This window comes from Juglans microcarpa x Juglans regia, chromosome 1D (assembly GCF_004785595.1).
Source record: "Juglans microcarpa x Juglans regia isolate MS1-56 chromosome 1D, Jm3101_v1.0, whole genome shotgun sequence".
Lineage (NCBI taxonomy): Eukaryota > Viridiplantae > Streptophyta > Magnoliopsida > Fagales > Juglandaceae > Juglans > Juglans microcarpa x Juglans regia.
The window spans coordinates 27622975-27642686 of record NC_054594.1 but is presented as its reverse complement, the minus strand read 5'-3'; the positions used below and the strand labels follow the sequence as shown (position 1 = coordinate 27642686).

Here is a 19712-nt window from a genome sequence, read left to right as displayed (position 1 = left end):
GGGAACTTAATTTCAGTTAAGATTAAAAACATTTAATATGATGAATTAATATTTAATAAGTATATATAATATATTCATACTAATTTAGTTCGAATATGATTATTATGCAAATTATAGGTATAGTATAAAACTTAATTTAAAACAAAAAGAGAAAAAATATATAACTTAACTATATATAAAGTATAATATATATATAATAACTATAATTAATAATTACTTATAAAATATTCTTACCATTGTGAGGTTCCAAACCATTATATTATTAAATTTGTATATATATATATATAAATAAAAAAAAGTAAAATACTCTTCAAGAAAAAAGTCTTGAACCTATCAAATAAGTAGAGAGTTGGAATAAATAAATAACTCACTCAATTAAGTATAACATTTAAAATTACATAGGTATCAATTAACAATGTCCTAAGATATATAATAACAATTAAAATTATAATTTAGAAATAATAATAGTAAATGATTCACTAAATTTTAGTCTAATTGCTTGACTGTCATAGTCTCTCCGACCTTGAGAGTTGTCAAGATCAGAGAGGTTGTGACAGTTAAGTAATTAGACTAAGATTTTGGCATTTCTTTAAAATTATTATCCCTCGTTATCTACTAATGATAGGAAACTTGTGATCTTTAAAATCATTATCCCTCGTTATCTACTAATGATAGGAAACTTGTGAACATATTCTTTCATCTCTCTCTAGTTTAACAATATAACATTACTATTTGTTTGACATTGTTAATTCAAACAAAATGGAGATATTGTTTGTAGTGTTTTTTTATAGATATTGTGTGACATTGCATAAATAACCTTAAACCCATTTGGCAATTAGTGTACATTTATGTATCCACTAATTCCTGAATTGTCCAGTGTGGACAGTTTGAGATTATATTATCTGTATTGCACATTTTTGTTACTCCTACTCTTGACATTTAATATGAAGTTTCGGTGATGAATTCTACTGTTCTTCGGGTATACTATTCATAGGGTTACAATCCCTCTATTTGAACATGTATACTTGGAGAACTATGGGGAGGTGCTGCCAAAATTTATACTAAAGTGGAAAGTAGTAGAGTGACGAGATTTTTGCAATATGGATAATATAATCTCGAATGGGATAGGACCAACTATCTTATAAAAAAAACAATGAGAATTGGAGCATGACATGCATGTAAATTTTCTATGTACATGTTATTAATAGATAGATGTTTTTAGAAATTGACAAAAGTTGGATGTATCTGAGCGATAGATTTGGAAAGGATTACGTACTCTGTGCATGTGAAGTAAGAACCTTCATTGATTTTGCACGGGCCTCTACTGATAATCGTGGTTACATTAAGTGTCAATGTCGAGGGTGTAAAAATTTGTATGCGATAGGATTAGATGAATTTGAAAGTCATATATTTGTAAACGGTATGGATCTGGGGTATACCCGATGGGTACTGCATGGTGAGCCATTTGAACAATTAGCAGATATATTGGTCGATCATCCAAATTTTTTGCCGCACATGGATGATGATTACGAGCAGGATGAGATAAAGGACATGTTTGGTGACATTGGAGCTGGGATGTTTATGAATGAGGTTGACGACAATGCCTCAAGTGGTCGAGGGACTGATTGTGAAAATTTTGCTGCAATGTGGAAGATACAAAGCGTGAGCTTTATCCATGCTATACAAAACATTTCAAAATGTCGTTTATTGTGCTGTTACTTCACATTAAGTCATTGTGTGGGATGTCGATAAAGCAATAAACATGGTATCGACTTATTTAACAAGGTGCTTCTCGAAGGATCTGCTTTGTCGAAGAACTTTTATGAAGCGAAACAGTTGAGAAAGAGATTAGGATTTGAGTACAAGTCCATATATGCGTGCAAGAATGATTGCATTTTTTTCTATAAGAAGAATGTGGAGAAATAAGCATATCCTATATGCGGAGAGTCGAGGTGGAAGGGTAAGAAAAACGTGCCGGTTAAGGTGTTGCGTATTTTCCCTTGAGACCTAGGTTGCGAAGACAATATATGTGTAAGAAAACTGCTCACGATATGAGGTGGCACATGGGAAAAGAGTTAAGGATGACTCATATATGGGGCACCTAGCTGACTCACTTGCGTGGCAATCTTTCGATAATCAATACCCAGAGTTTGGGATAGAAGCTCGAAACGTGCGCTTGGGACTCACAACCGATGGATTCAACCCTTTTGGGGATATGAGTAAAAGTTATAGCACTTGGCCCATAGTGTTGATTCCGTAAAATCCTCTACCATGGAGGTGGATGACAGCGCCCAACTTTTTATTAACTTTACTTATCCCCGGCACGAGATCACTTGTGAATGACATTGACGTATTCATGCAACCGTTGATTGTAGAGCTAAAAGCATTATGGAAAACAGGCGTCAAAACTTATGATGCATCCACGTCGACTTCTTTTCAGATGCATGATGCGGTAATGTGGACGATAAATGACTTTCGGATGTATGCAAATCTTTTTGGCTGGAGTACAAAAGAGAAGTTAGCATGTCCGATGTGTAATAAAGATACTACTAGTGAGTGGTTAAAATATTCTCAGAAGTTGTGTTTCATGGGTCATCGACGTTATCTACAATAAAATCATGCATGGAGAAGAGAATGTGCTAAGTTTGATAAGAGAGTAGAGGGCAGAATTGCATCAAATGAGTTGTTTGGGGAAGAGATAGTGGAAAAATTGGTACATGTTAGAGCGAACAGTTTTGGCAAAGGTCGGGGAAAGAATAAGAGAAAACGAGGTGCAACATAATTGAATTGGACAAAACGTAGTATTTTTTTTGACTTGTCGTATTGGTCGTCCTGCATATTGCGACATAGTATGGAAGTAATGTACATAGAGATCAAGAATATCTGTGATAATATACTGGGTACATTGATGAGCATCAACAAAAAGACGAATGACACGATCAAGACAAGGAAAGATCTTAAGAGAATGGGAATTAAACAAATATACATTTGCGGGTGGAATGCAATAGAGTGGTTATGCCGCATGAATGTTTTACGATGACGAAGGAGGAGAGAATGGACTTCTGAAACGTGTGAAGTTGCCTGATAGTTATGCTTCAAATATTGGTAGATGCGTGAGCCCTGATGATTGGAAAATCATTGGATTGAAAAGTCATAACTATCATGTATTTTTGTAGAAGTTATTATCTGTGAGAATTCATGCAAAGCTGACATCTAATGTACCTGTCGCCATACCTGAACTCTATATATTTTTTAAGGATTTATGCGCTCGGGTAGTAAATCGAGATATGTTGTAGAAACTGGAATAAGACATTGCTACTATACTTAAATTCGAGCAGATCTTTCTACAATTATTTTTTTATGTCATGGTCCATTTAGCAACACATTTATCTCGAAAGGTACTGTTGGGTGGACCGGTGCAGTTTCGTTAGATATATCTAATTGAAAGATATTTGGGTCGACTGAAGCACACTGTTGGGAATAAAATTAGAGCTGAAGGTTCAATAGCAGAGGCCTATATACACGATGAATGGTTAACATTTTGCTCTCTATATCTTTGTGGTGTTGAGGCATGATTTAATCATCAAGAGCGAAATGCTGATCTTGTTGCTCTGTCTCCTCGTGAGCTATCAATGTTTTTCCAGAATGTACGACCCTTGGGTGCACAAACGAGCTACGATTTAATTGATGGAGAGTTGGATAAAGTTCGGTAGTATGTATTAAAGAATTGCCGAAAGATTGATGGTTATCTCAAGTATTTCCTTGCATGCTTCGAGTAATTATAGTTTCTTGAAGTTTAACTATAACTGTTGTGCTCAAAATATACTTCTTTTGCACTTGCATACAGTGAGCACATGGACAAACTTAGGATGAACGGCGTAGAGAATATAGAGGCAAGACACGATGAAGAATTTCTCTGATGGTTTGAACAACGTATATGAACTAAAATTATATATATGTTACATTTTGAAACTTTTAACTCTGGTAACTTTTAATAAATATATACTATTTCAATTGTTAGATTTTAGAAGAATGTGCTCGTGATCTCGGATTAATTTCTCTTAAATTGTATGCATTGGCCCTGTGGTCCCTCAAATAGGGCACTTCGATACACTGCATGCACAGTTGGAGGTTATAGATTCCATACTCCAGACCATGAACGTAATAGAAAGACTGAAAACTCTGGTGTGTTGGTCGCGGGGAGTCATGAAACAGATGATATTGACTATTATGGTGTCATACGTGATACTATCGGATTGAAATATCTGAGTGGGTTTGTGACATGTCTTAAAATGTGATTGGTGGGATCTAGGCAGTGGTCAGGCTTCGATACATAAGGATAATCACTTTACGAGTGTCAATACTACATGTAAATGGTACGAAGATGATCCATTCGTATTGGCTTGTCAAGCTACCCAAGTCTATTACTTGATTCATCAAATGAAAAGCGTTGTTGAAGATAATGGAGAGATAACTTGGCGAGTCATATGAAAATTTATCCCTTGAAATATATATTAAGTAGGAGCGAGTCCAGATTATGAGAATAGTGGAGATGAAGATGACACTCTGATTGTAAAGGCATACCAGGAAGATGGAGAGGGTATTAACTTATTTGTTGACCTCAATACACTCGAGTTGCTCCCTTTGTGTAGAGATGACGTCTCACCCGTCCATCTCAACCCGTCCGTATTAAATGATCATTTAATTCAAGTAAGTGAGGAGGAAGAAGAAGAAGAAGACGAATCAGAATCCGGGCAAGAGGTGGATAAGGAGTACGAAGAGGAGGTTGATGATGAAGATGTTATTGAGGGAGATTCTGAAACAAACCTGAAAAATACATCCGAAGATGAAGAATAAAAGTTCTAAATATTTTATTCACATAGGTGAATATAAAATATTATACTTTTCATAATTTCTTCTAATTAATTTTCTTTCATATAATTAATCAATTTCAAGGATGCCTCCGCCAAGTCCAAGTCTCAAACACATTGAAGACTCCCCACCCGAGGAATCCGCTCTTGAAGATCAAGTTAACACGCAACAGATCAACAGCCAGTCGACACTTACCAGTAAGGAAATATTATCGTTGATAATTAATTATATAGTTAATACTTTTGTCTCAATAACTATATAACTATAATTATATTATTATCATATAGTTGATGCATCTGCACGTCGCGGTCGTGGCTATACACGTGGCATCTCTCTTGAGAAAAATAGAAGGCATAGAAAACACAAGATCACCATTCCTGATAATTCCAATAAAGGAGTGGATGATAATGCAACAACGCTTTCCTCCTATATTGGCACAGTAGTTTCAGCTTATGCTCCATTTTATGTGTGCTCATGACGAGATGTTTCGAATGAGATTAAGAAGCATATTCAAAGTCGTGTACTGGTGAGTTTACTTTGAGAGTACATTTTTTTCACCTAGATTAATATATCATATTTTTTACCCGATTCACTTATTAGGATGGATTCGACCTTGACTTTGGCCGTAGCAAGGATTTAAAAACTCTGAATGAGTTGATGGCTATATTATTCCTACGTCACAAGGAACGATATCATGACCACTTCAAGAAGTTTGAGACGTTGGAAGAGGATGTGCAATCCCCTTTCTAGCAGATGAAGTAAGATGATTGGAGAAAGTGTTATGATCTTTTCGCATCTCCAGATTATTAGGTATTTTACATTTATATCCTTTAATTATTAACATTCATATTCGTTCGATATATTATATGTATATATATTACAATTAACATTCTTAATATATTTCTTATCACTTGAGTTCTACAAATGCACAGAATAGATCCGCTCTGACTGTCCACCATCGTGCCAGTTCAAGGTCATTCCACCATCTTGCTGAAAAAATGGTAATTAAAAAATTATAGAATTCATTTATTTTTCTGATATTCTTTTATTTAGGTACTGACATTATCTTTTTAAAATTGCTAATGTCGCTTTATTAGAAACGTGATGATCTTAAAAACTTTTTCCTCATTCACATCTATGCTACTGCTCACTCTAATGAGCATCCTGAGTGGATGGATCTTGCCGCTGCAGATAATTATGTAAGCAGTGTTAATTTTGTTAAATAAATTATGCAACATGTGAATAATTTAGATTTTATTTTTATTTCTTTTAATACGTTACTTATTAATGATGTGTTTTCTTTCTAATTGCAAGGAAAAATGATGGAGATGCAGTTAGCTTTTGGGGAATCCTCTCCTAGTGACATAGACATATTCACGCAAGTGCTCGGGTTGCAGTCTAGTATGGTAAGAGGTTTGGGAGGATCTTTCAAGCATACATGTTCATCATTCTCAACCTCATCGACTTCACAAATTAATAATCTTATCAAAGATTTAGAAGCTGCATGGCGCAAAAATAAGTACATGAGGTCGAGATAACAAGAGTTAGAGTCTCTCTTAGAGCGACAGTCTCATTTAGAGGTGTGTTTGCAGGACAAACAGAGAGACCAGGAGGAAAGAATACGCAGTCGAGTCCAAGAGCAAGTGCAACGGGAGATGATGGTGCAAATGTGTGACGCCCCGACTCCCACGTACAAAAAAAAAGGGAATCGTGACGTCGGGATTATGACAACACGGGTTACGCATCCCAACGATAGTGCCAAGTGTGTGCAACATGCAAAAGTGCACAGTAAAAGTCGCAGCGGATAATATAAATAAATCAACTAAGTACCAGAATTTTAAATACAAATATTTATAACAAATTATCCTTAAAAAGTTATATAGTCATCCCAAATATATTACAAAGGCAATACATAAATAATTGATAAAGCGAATCTCAAGAAACAGGAGTAATCCCAGATCACTCCGCCAATGGAGCTAAGCTTAAGGCTCGTCATTCACATCTGCATCAAAAGCTACGATACCATAAAATGGTACCACAAGTAAGTATAAACCAAACAACCACGAGATAAAAACATATTGATGCAACCAACATGCATGCATATGATGAAATATGCATCAAATCCAAAATATCATTTTCCCCGAAAATGTATATTTTCCAACACACGCCAAAATCTCATTTTGGCTCAAAAATAATAATCCGTCATTTTCCCAGAAAATGACCCAAGTCAATAAAACATCATTTTCCCAGAAAATGAATCACATAAAATCATTTTATTCAACATACGCTATTTTTTCAAAAAACAGCCCATTAATCCATTAACCAATGCACCATGATCTTCCCTAGGGATCATCCGCAAGTCCTAGCTTCGTAGCGATGCTCAGTTCCGCGCCCAGCGCATTCGTGGCCAAGCACCCACTACCCAACGAGCGATGCCCAGTTCCGCGCCCAGCGTGTTCATGGCCAAGCATCCTCTAGCCCCCCCGCCAGCAGTGGGGCCACAGAGTCGGCACGAGACCATCTCTTCCGATCCCGTTGTCGCCCAGCGACAACCCAGGGGACGTCACTCAGTATATTCCGCTCTCGAGTGACCAGAGGAGCTCCACCGAGATAATACCCCATCTCGACTTCGAGTCATGATACACACGCACCCAAAATCCTTTAACACATGAAAACCCAGTTTTCATGAAACACATGAACATGAATGCATATACACGAAAACCCAGTTTCCTTTACAAACATGATCATGCGTGCAATATGCCATCTACATGAACAACACCAAAACCAACAACCAACAATTCACAATACCAACCAAACACACAACTCCATCCACAATCCATCCGACCCCTGAACTCCTCGGACTCAGTCCAGCATGTCCAACCAGATCACAATAATATGAGTTAGTGCAAAAATATATTTAAATCACGATAGTTCTTTAGAAAAATACTTACAGTGCTATATAATAATTTTCAAAGGATCATGGAGCTGCAAAAGGTGGCGACACAGCTGCAGAACAGTGCAAAATGCACTGTGGCCGTGGGTCTCAAAAACTGACTTTTGAACGGAGACAATCCAAGACCCGAAATTGATAGGATATGGCTTAGGGATGTCGGTGAAGCTAGTGGTGGTGGTGGTTTGCCGTGGGTGGCGGCGCAAAGGGTGGTTTTAGGCCAAAGATGTCCAAATCGGAAATAGAGATAGATAGGCTTCACCGGTGACGGATCGGAGCTAGGGTTGGGTCCATTGGGTTACTATGAGGTCAAGGATGAAGTGGTGAAGAAATGGTGGCCGGAGGTGGCGCGACGGCGGCGCTTGAGCACAAGAGGTGTCGCGGCTTGGTGTTGGGTGTGAGGGCTATTGGCGGCGATGGAGGAGCTGGAAACGGAGGGAGGTGGTCGCCGGCCGGTGGGGAAGCTGATGAGAGGGGCGGTGTCTCACACGGCGGCGCGACGGTAGTGGGTTGGGTGAGGAAGAAGCAACGCACGGGGAGAGAGAGGGAGAGGGTGTCGCACGCACAGGGAGCACCAAGGGAAAGAAAGAAGAAAGAAAGAAAGGAAAAGAAAAAAGAAAAAAGAGAGGAAAGAGAAAATGGAGGGAAAGAAATGAGGTCCAGTTCTCACATCTTGGGTCACAAAAATGATCCAATGGAAAAGATTTTAAAACCGTAAGTCAATTAAAATAATTTAAACGTAATGATACAATGAAAATAAAATAATTAAATCTAACAATCAATTAATTTAAAAGAAGAACAATTTAAACACATAACAATAATGAATATTAAGGAAACATCTCAAATTAATTTTCACAATTTAAAGATTGTAAAATAAACCATTTAAAAATATCCGATAATTTTAAAACAAGAGAATAAATTTTTGAATTAATAAAAATAATCCTTTAATGAAAATACATTGAAATACGGAGTGTTATAAAATGGAGCGTGTTATGTCTTTGCAACAGAATTGCGGTGGGCTAGGAAAGAAGAAGAAATGAATTTTATCGATTTTATCAGGGTATATAACTAATTTTAATATCTAATTTGGAAATTTTGTAAGGCATTATTAGTTGTTAATTGATGGTGTGTAATATGATACAATTGGTATGTTTTTTAATTTTATGAAATTAGTATTTCAGATCTATACATTTGAATGTAAATTAAAAACGTTTGAACATTGGTTCACATTCGAATGTGAATACAAAAAATTGTATAGTAACATTCGAACGTACTCACCCTCAAACGAACAAAACATTCGAATGATTAAACGATTAACGTTCGAACAAACCTTCGAACGTACTACTTGCATTCGAACGCTTCTTCGTTAACATTGAAATAACGTCTGAACGTTAAACCCGTTACGTTTGAACATTGGTCCATAATTGTTCGAACCGAAATTTGAACGTTTATTGCAACTAACATTCGGATAAATAAACGTTCGAACGTTAATATGATACGTTCGAACTAGAATCAACGAACATCAACTTCTGTCATTTGAACACCAATCGGTCGGGTTGCTGTTTGAACATTCAATTGGACATCTGAATGTTACTTTCTGTGACAGATATCAAGCATCACAGAAAAAGGGAACGTTCGAATGTTACACCAAAAGGAACACCTCCAATCGTCACCAATTATTTTCTGTAACTCACATTAGGTGATGGTCATGGTGATAGTTTCAAACCATCACCAAATATCTTTAGCGACATTTTGGTAATTTTTGGTGACGGTTTTCTCTGTCACAAAAGACAAATTGTGTTGTAGTGATACTAGCATGATAATGTGCATCAAATTTCAATAAGAATTCACATCAAATATTATAATTATTGTAATAGTATTTGTTATAGTGATTTTAATTTAGTATAACTATATAATAGTATTAGTATAACTATCAATATAACTATATCACTAATAGTTATATTAATACCAATAGTATTAGTATTACGATATCACTATAGTATCATATAGTGATATAATATTAGTATAGTATAACTATCAATATAACTATATCAGTAATAGTTATATTAATACCAATAATATTAGTATTACTATATCACTATAGTATCATATAGTGATATAATATTATTATAACTACTAATACTATAATGATTTATATAGTTCTTTATATATAGACTAAAAATGGATTACTAATAATGTTAGTATTAGGGCATAAAATATAATTAATCTACTAATATACATTAGTATAGTAATGTATACTAATTAATTAAAGAGAAATGTAATTAATATACTAATGTATATTAGTATTACTAACATATAATGTATTTATCAAAAGGAATATGTTGAGAATTTATTAGGCCATAAAATGTTATTAATATATATATATATATTATGTTTAAAGCATATACTCAAATAAATTTTCATGTTATAAATTATAATAATATTATATTATAATCGGCCGGTACCTGTCCTAAAAAGCATAGAATCGGAACCGGACCTGTACCAGCCGGTTTTGGAATTAAGGAAACCGGTCCGGTTTTCTGATTTCCCGATTAATTTTTACATCCCTAACTGTGACTACTCATCCTTTGCCAATTGCTTTCCTCGATTAATCTTTGAGCAATCTCACTCTTTATGTTCTAGGACACCACAGTGAAAATAGAAGTTTGGTAGTTACTCATACTTGAAAGAAATCCACATTTGCTTCTCACCAATATTCAGTAATTTGCCCGTACTAGTGGTTTTGTTATGTCAACTTCCACTCTTAACTCTCAAGAATTTACCCCACCCAAATCATTTTCCATCAACGTCCACCATCACTGCTTTCTAATGGCGGAGTCGAGTTTTTTAGTTTTAGTGTAATTGAATCTATAAAGGTTCCTAGAGAAAGTGATATCCTTTGGTGGTGTGGTACCGTTAGATTCATGTAGGCATACAAGGAACCTAATCTAACGTCCATGACCTTCCCTGCATTTGTACTCTTTCTCTGTCTGTTTCCTTGTGGAATTCCATAAGGAAAATGTTCATCCCCACTTCTTTAAAAATTTATCCATCCTTCTGGTTTCCAAATCTTTGACATTGTTTATCTGAAGGCTTCCCTGTTCATCCCCTTATTAGCTATAATAAAAGCTAGAAGGCATAATCTTCCTCTTGTAACAGACTCATTTAAAGCTTCTTTCAACAAGTTGAATTATTGTTTCTATTGTTCCTTGAGTCTCAAGCCCTCCCATAGCTTGGAGAATTCTTCTTCCATACTCTCACCTCTGTAAACTGTTGTCATAGAGATAGAAATTCTTTGCCTCAGCAAAGTACTTTAACCTTACTCTTCATAGAAGCAAAGGACCCAAAGATACTTCATTTCATTCCTTTTTTCGGTTATAAAAGGATCGAGACTTGGAGTTTCATTTCGGCACAATTTTCTTTTTGCTTGCTTATAGCGTATTGCGAGACTGTTTCTGTCTTTACAGGTATTTTCTTTTTTTAAATTATGATATATTTTTTGATAAATCTATATATATGTAAACTTTTAACTTTCAGTTTTGTAAATTTCGCTTGACATATATTTTGTAAATCTTATTTACAACCCAAAAATATCTCTTGCATGCGAAGTCATCAGTTCTACAACATCCCGACTCAATAACTTCAAAAAACAAATCTCCCCTTCGTCAGATAATAGAAGAATTATATATTTAGTTTGTGGGGTTTGTAAATATATAGTTAATTTGGAATTTTTACTGGTTATAATTTTGGACGTTGTATCACTGACAGGCTTCAAGTTTGAGTACTCAACCCCATCGGCATCATAATTCGATCGGTAAGTGATCAAGCTGGGGAGGTTAGTGTTTACTTTTCCTTCTTTAATTTATCGTATGCTAACGTACTTTAACTGTAACTATTTTTCACGTACATGATGATCATTTCGTCTTGCTGGTAGGCATAGATAGTGCATGAAGATAGATGAGATGATGAAATTAGATAAGATGAAACAATTTCATATCCAAACGGGGCCACTGATTTCTCCTAGTGTCTGTACTTTTCTTTTCCCTCATAGAGCATTCACGTTGATATACCCAAAATTTTAGTCAAATTTTGAATAAAATGTCACATTTTGCCTTTTCCCTCATAAAATATTATTATTAATTATTAATTTCTCTAGTTTTTTATCTACTCTATCTTATATATATATCTATATATCTATTTTGAAATAGCCTTTTATTTTATCCTTCAAAATTTTCAATAATCTACATATCAAATTACATAAAACCTATCCAGCAACCATAAATTAACGTCATTGTCAAACACAATTTCATAAAAAAATATGTACAAAATCAAATGTGTTACAACTGCACAAATGTGACTGCAACGTTTCCCCCCTCCATATATACCTCATATATGAAATTCATTCATACTAAGTACGTATTTTCTCTATCTGTATATATAATTTATATGTATGTCCGTGTGCGTGCGTATAAAGATATATTAATCCACAAAATCGCAAAATGGCATCTGGCCAAAGCCAATTATATGTACAGCCACGGTCAAAGGTCTAAGCACTTGTATTCACCTAATATTTTGTACTTCCTTCCATCCTAAATTTCCTAGAATTAGTTCACAATACCAATAGGTTTTGAATGAGACCCAGGTAAACCAAATTCCAGTTAGAAACAATCACTATAGCCCTTAACACATGCATGAAATCTAGAATATATATATATATATTACTTGGAGAAATACTAGTTGTTCCGACTGCAAACCAAAATCGGTTGCATAAAAAATTTTTCAAAAAAAATAAAAGAGAAACTCATGGCGAAAACAGAGAAGTGATAGTCACAAGTGCCTTAAAGATGAAACTCAAAATCCCTTAAAAAATCACTAGAGCAACCGGCAAGTCCATTACAAAATCAAAATAATGCACGGCATTTGTGGAATCAATATCCAATTTCATAATTTTCATATTAATTTTTCTCTTCATAAGATGTATTAACTCAGATCTATCCTTGTCAGCCTTGATTATCTCTTCTCCTTTCTATCATTGATGTCTTCCTATCATCACTCATGTATTTATTTAGAATGAATTGTAAGGTCAAGGTCCAAATTCAGGAATTCTATTCAAATACCATGCATGTGAAAATCCTTGTCCTAAAAGACTTAAGTCAAGGGAAGAGATAGATTTACTTATTTATATCCATAATAGGAAATTGAAATGTGTGACATGCTATGTATATATCTTTCAAGTTTCATCTAATTGCATATATATTTCTTGATTTTGACAGATTGAACATTGCTACAAGTATGCTCTCAAGCACAATTGTTCTTGAGGTTCTTAGAAATGACAATTATGCGAATTGGAGTGCTTGCATTAAAAACTATTTCTTGGCTCAAGATCTTTGGGATATTTTCGAAACAACTGCAAAACCTCCAAAACCAGAAGATGATGCAATTGAATTCAAAGCTTGGAGGAAGAAGAATGCTGCAGCTTTGCATGCAATTCAGATTTCATGTGGGGTGGAAATACAATCTCAGATTAATGATATCAGTTCTGCTAAAACTGTTTGGGATATGTTGCCTAAATTAGTGCACCAACCACCATCGAAAGGAGCTAGTTATAACCCAGTGGCTGAGCAGGGAAACTCATTGAATATCCCATCCAGTAATGTTCACAAGGATGGATCAATGATTGCACCTAATCAAAAGGTTGAACCAGGAAGCTCCTCAAACAACCCAGGTATCTCTGTCTGTCTCTCTCAAGCAATATTAACATTATTGAACAAAAGAAAAACATAAGATTACAATTAGGGACAAGGAAGACAAAATGATGACATGCATGCCCATTATTGAACCAGCTGTTTTCTTCGTTTTCTTTTATCGTTTATTGTTGTTTGTGCAAAGTTTTGGAAAATTTGATTAAATTGTACTGCAAAAGCAAGATTTTGTGATTACCCTTTAGGAGCAATTTTCTTGTTACCATTAATGGAACTAAAAGCATAGAGAAATTTATGGTAATCAGATGATCGAATCTTGGTGGTGATGGTGTTGAACTACCGTTAATAAGAGAAAATGAATGAAGTTGTAAAAAAAAAATAAAAAAATGAGACTAATACTTGCTTGGTTTGACATTAATGAAGCCTGCGACCATAGTCGATCTAGAAGAGATCAAATTCACTATATATGTGCAAAATACAATGTAGTCTTGACTTTTTCCTTTGTTACAAGTTGAAATAAGTCAGAATTTAAATCAATGATTTTAATGACAACACGTTGCGACCGGATGAGAATATTACACAATTCATATATTTGCTAGGTTATTAATTAATAATTCTCCGTTTGTTGCGAGATTATTTGCTACCCCTCCTGACAAACAACTGATCATTGCACGTTTGATCGATGATTGAAAATTCATATGATATTCAAGCAATTTTTGTGACTTATTTACAGTTCTTTTTTCACCATTTTATTATAGCTAGCTAGCTAGATCAGACGTTTTAGGCATACATCTTTCCTCCCTAAACATGGCATGCTTCTTGTTCGTACTAACTCAAATGAACTTCTGATTTACATACACACACATATCATGTACTCAACTCTGACATGCATCTAGCTGCCCAAAATGAATAAATAGTTTCGTTTCGTTTCATTTCATTTTATTATAAGAAAACAAGGAAAACTTGGCGCAGGGAAGCGAAAGTTAATTAATACTTGGATCGCGGACTACTATATGGGGTATGAGCCACTACGCAAGGCTTTGCAAAGTGGTGATTGGAATTCTGCAAAAAAATTCCTTGAGCTCCATCCCGATTCAAAGAGCGCAACAATTACTACTTTGGGCAAGACTGCTCTTCACTTGTCTGTTGAGGCGGGACATGTCCATATAGTGGAAGCGTTGGTGGAGCAAATGTCGGAAGATGACTTGGAAGTACAAGACAATTTCGGTGACACAGCTCTACTGGAGACAACATACAGTGGACAGCACAAGATGGCAGAGTGCATGCTTAGAAAGAACAAAAAGTTAGTCACCATGGGAAGAGGTAGAGGCGATGAGAGCCGAATGCTGCTTCCAGTTGTTCTGGCTCTTGCAAATGGACATATAAAAATGGCTCGATATCTTTATTCTCTCACTCCGCTGGAAGATCTATTTCCAGAAAAGGGCAGGAGCGGTTCTACACTTTGTACCCAAGCTATATATACCAGAGCTTTAGGTACGCACGTAACAACTTGATTAATTCTATCGGGGTTTTTTTTTAACTAATGTTTTATTTACATGTACGGGTAAAACACAACGTACAGATATTGCTTTGGATCTAATCCGACGCTGTCCACGTTTGGTTCTTGCTCCGGACAAAGACAACATCAGCCCTTTTTACGCATTGGCTTCTAAGAAGTACGCATTCCCAAGCGGACATAGTCTCGTGTTTTGGAAACGATGGATCTCCTCTTGTGAGTAATACGCAAACATTGCACGCATTAATAATTTGGCTTAAGCATTTCAGAATTACCAATTTTGTGATTCATTGACATTTATATCTGAAAGGTATACACATTCAATCGGCAAATGGTACGACTACCGATGAATTTCATTTGATAATTCAAAAAGACGAGGGACGCCAAAGCGATGCAGTAAAAACTAGCAGATCATCAGGTATGTACGTAGTTAACTTGCAATAAGGATCATATTTAGCACGTACAGGTTCATTTCTCTGATCTTGTGGTGTTAACTAGCATAGCTTAAGTAGTCATGCATTGTCTACCTGACCTAACATTACTCATTTCACCAGGGGCGGAACTGTGTTGTAGGCCCCCCCCCCCCCCCCCAAAAGAAAAAGTTTTAAAAATTAGTCTTATATATTGTATAATTACAACTTTTAAGTGTAAATATTCTTCAAATATTTAAGATTGCCCCAAAATGTACTCAAACACATAGTATTTCACTCAAATATCCTTTACTCCATTAACATAATAACCTTGATTTGACATCTCTATCTCTCTTTATTTGTCTTGGGTGTGCATTGTGTGGTTTGTTTAGTTTCATATCAATGATATCATATAAGTTTTTCTTGTCTTTTGAGCTTACACAGTTACATTTTTTTTTTCTCATCTGGCTTCATTCTCAACTTCATTAAGTTTCTTGCCTATCACTTGTACATAATCTTCTTTTAAACCTTTAAGATGTTTTTAACCACATATTCATTCAATTAACTAGCTGTAAGTTTCAAGAGAGTTTATCTAATAGTTGAAACAAATCAGGAAGATTCTTGCATATGAGAGGCAACAGATTTATCTAGCTAGATGATTGATGGGATGTTTCTAGAGAGATAGAGAGAGTATGTGAAGAATTTATTTTCTTTTGTGAAGAATTTATTAGTTATTCACAAGCATTTTTTTCACTTATTAATAGTAATACAATTATACAATAAAAATCTAACGACTTTTATATTATTAGATACTTTTTCAAGTTTATTCTTGATTTATAAATTTTTCTTGAAGTTTAGAAAAATATGAGTAAGCCGAGAATAATTGTATAATTTTATGACGTATGATTATGCTGACACATACAGCACACTTTGCCGATCGACCCCCCAGACAGCAAATCCTAGTTATGTCCTTGCATTTCACCCAAGTTGTTGCCAAAACTTTCGCCATAACGAACGGATGTGCCGATCCCCCTCACCCAGCTAATTCCACTCCTCTGAGTTGCACTTCATTTTTTGCATTTTGGCGTTGCAAGGCTCTCATGGCTTGGGCAATCTTCATTAATCTTTGCTCCATATTAGCAAGATGTTCTTCTCTTGACTCTTGCAGTATGCCCATTGTACAGTTGGACTTTTGGTTCCACGGGCCCCCATGGCCCATTTACCCAATAGTTAATAATCGAGGTGACAGGACCTACTGGGAGGGATGAACATGCCCATGATGCTTGATAATACTATAAATGCAACCAAGATTCTCGTAGCGCGATTGCAAAAAATGGCCTGCGTGTTAATGGTAACGTTTGAAATTCATGCATGCTCCTTAAAATTGGGACAATGGGACATGTTGAAGAGATTCTGTAGAGGAAGCATGAAACGACAAATAAATTATCTAGTTGCGAGACCGGTTGACAAGAAGGAGATCGGAACTCTAGATCATGAATATACCATGAAACCAAATAAACTTGATTACAAAATAAGGTTTCACAAATGTGTTTGTTACCTACGTTGCGTGATGGGAATATGAGCAAATTTCATAATATTTTAGAATAATATATTCAAGCAATCTTCTAATGTGTGTAAATGATTAATTTCGTTTCTACTTTGTAGTTCCAGCCCTGTTGCGCCGACCATTTTCAAAAGTAATTAAACTTTTGGGTACGTATGTAAGTTTCATTTGCCAAATTTATCTCATTTCTTTATCCTTTTTATCCATTTTTCTATGTATTAATGTTTCATTTAATTAAATTGTCAATTGTGATCATTTGTTGACAAAGATATCGAGCATTTATATGAATTGAAGTTGGTCCATGAGCAATCGCGTCAACTTCTGCATCATATGTGCAATGAAATCTTAATTACAGATCAGGAAGGAAGGGCTAAAGGTAACGTTTATCTAGCCATTTTCCGTTCAATCAAAGAAGGGGCTTTTGAGTTTGTTCACGATGTAGTGAAAGCGAATCCAGATCTTGTGTGGAGCTATGATGGCAATTTTAGAAATATATTCTTCTATGCTGTTCTTTGCCGCCAAGCCAAAATCTTTAGTCTTATATTTGGAGTAGATGTGAAGAACAACATGGTATATGATACAGATAATTCCGACAACAATATATTACATATGGCAGGGATGCCACCAGTTTCCGTTATGCTTAATCGCATACCAGGTGCAGCTTTACAAATGCAAAGAGAATTACAATGGTTTAAGGTCATCTTTCTCACTTTCTATATATATTTATCTGATATACACTTCTTCATTAGGAAAAGAAAACAACCAAACTTTAGGTGTAATAAGGCATGAATTCAACCAAACGAGGAATCTCATTGAAATTCCTAGATTTATATCTAGAAATTCTTCATTTGGTTGAATTCATTGGGTGAGTCCACGATCAGCCTTTGTGAGTTGGAAATTTGCATAAATCTAGGAGTTCCATCACACGTAAAACACTCAATATTTTTGGTAAGTGAAATTAGGTGTTTCTTTGGTTTTGTGTTTTCATTTTCTCGGGTTTTGCAATGGGTTTGACCAGTTTAGGTTATGGTTCTAGCTTTCAGTTTTGTTGTGGAAAATTAAAAGTACCAATTAATTATTAAAAACGTGAATGGAGTGAAGTACTTCAAGTCCTACATATTCAATTAGAGTAATATATTCATATAACTATTTTATAATCTATTTTAAATTAAGCCATATGATAGTGTCATTTAATTAAAAAACTAAAACTCTTTATTCTAATATCAGATTAATTTACATATGTAACTTTCTTCAATTTAAAAAAGAGTTATAAAAAAACTTGTAGGGATATCATTACTAATTTTCTTTATTTTTTCCTATTTCATTCACATACATGAATATATCCTCCACTCTATGTTTCATAGAAAGTCATAATTTTACTTGAATCTAGTTAATAAAGGTTTGGCAATGAAGCTATTAAAGTTGATATTTACTTTTCCTTTATTAATTACATGATGAAGTCCTTGGTTCTTGTCATTGATTGATATGTACTTCAATATATATTTTGGCAAACGATCTTTAAAAAAGTGTTATATATGTAGGAGGTCGAGAGTATTGTCCATCCAAAGGTCAAGGAAGCTGAAAATAATGATGAAATGACTCCACGAGAGTTGTTTACAAAAAATCACAAGGACCTAATGAAAGAGGGTGAGACATGGATGAAGGATACATCAACTTCTTGCACAGTGGTAGCTGCTCTGATTCTTACTATCATGTTTGCTGCAGCCTTTACCGTTCCAGGAGGCAATAACCAAGACACAGGCTTGCCAATATTCTTCAATAAAAAATTGTTTAAGCTCTTTATAATATCTGATGCTCTATCACTATTTTCCTCTGCATCTTCAGTATTGATGTTCTTGGGAATCCTCACATCACGATATGCAGAAGAAGACTTCTTTAAATCCTTGCCCACAAAGATGATAATAGGCCTTTCCACTCTTTTCTTCTCCATTGCAACCATGATGATAGCCTTTTCTGCAGGACTTTTACTTATGTTATGTGAAGAATCATGGATGGTTATTCCTGTCATATCTTTGGCTAGTATTCCTGTCACCCTTTTTGTATTGATGCAATTCCCCCTTCTTGTAGACATGTATATTTCAACTTATGGACCCGGCATCTTTGATAGGAAAATGGAACAGTGGTTGTAACTTATTCAATACGATCTAAAGACGTTCAATTAGCGACTGAGAAAGCTGCCAACATTTATATATATACATATTATATATCCACCACAAAGAGATTACTATTAAGTTAATTTTTAGATGGATTGTGTTGAGTTTGGCTTGATTTCCTACTGAAATTGACATTTTTGGCTTGACTGTTGCTTGACCCTAAGTTGACCCTGGCTTAAGTAACCTTAGCTCGACACTTTGCTCAACAATCTGCTCAAGCGAAACTTCATCCAGAGGGTTTGCTCGACACCCACTCGACACTTCGCTCGAGCGGTATGGCAACAAGAGAGTTCGCTCGATACCCGCTCGACACTCCACTCGAGCGAGATGGCAACCCTACCGTTCGCTTGATCTCCGCTCAAGCAAATGTTTGTAAATCAGTGCTCACGCCGCTATAATTTAAATATGAATGTTTCAACATTCATTTAAGACTTTGTTTACCTTTTGAGGCTATCGAAACTTGTATGAGAGAGGTCTTCTTTTTTATATTCCCAAGTGTGTTTTGACACTTTGGAAGAGGATTT

The 19712-nt window shown here is 35.2% G+C and overlaps 2 protein-coding genes across 2 annotated transcripts; both read left to right on the top strand.

The window, feature by feature from the left end:
• Positions 1-11644: 11644 nt before the first annotated feature.
• On the top strand, positions 11645-13606 carry LOC121246093. Its single transcript, XM_041144093.1, has 2 exons — positions 11645-11657; positions 13096-13606. The coding sequence occupies exon 2, from the start codon at positions 13115-13117 to the stop codon at positions 13604-13606; it is 492 nt and encodes a 163-aa protein (XP_041000027.1). The 5' UTR covers positions 11645-11657; positions 13096-13114.
• A 931-nt stretch (positions 13607-14537) lies between these two features.
• On the top strand, positions 14538-19223 carry LOC121246084 (ankyrin repeat-containing protein NPR4-like). Its single transcript, XM_041144082.1, has 5 exons — positions 14538-15018; positions 15107-15256; positions 15351-15458; positions 17370-17710; positions 18556-19223. The coding sequence occupies exons 1-5, from the start codon at positions 14538-14540 to the stop codon at positions 19162-19164; spliced, it is 1689 nt and encodes a 562-aa protein (XP_041000016.1). The 3' UTR covers positions 19165-19223.
• The last annotated feature ends 489 nt before the right edge of the window (positions 19224-19712 follow it).

What these genes read in the sequence shown, in the direction of transcription:
- LOC121246093 (XM_041144093.1), top strand. Translation starts at nt 13,115, where the DNA reads ATGCTCTCAAGCACAATTGTTCTTGAGGTTCTTAGAAATGACAATTAT.
- LOC121246084 (XM_041144082.1), top strand. Translation starts at nt 14,538, where the DNA reads ATGGGGTATGAGCCACTACGCAAGGCTTTGCAAAGTGGTGATTGGAAT. An exon ending in GAAACGATGGATCTCCTCTT is followed by an intron (nt 15,257 to 15,350) that starts GTGAGTAATACG and finishes TATATCTGAAAG; the next exon opens with GTATACACATTCAATCGGCA. An exon ending in GAGAATTACAATGGTTTAAG is followed by an intron (nt 17,711 to 18,555) that starts GTCATCTTTCTC and finishes TTATATATGTAG; the next exon opens with GAGGTCGAGAGTATTGTCCA.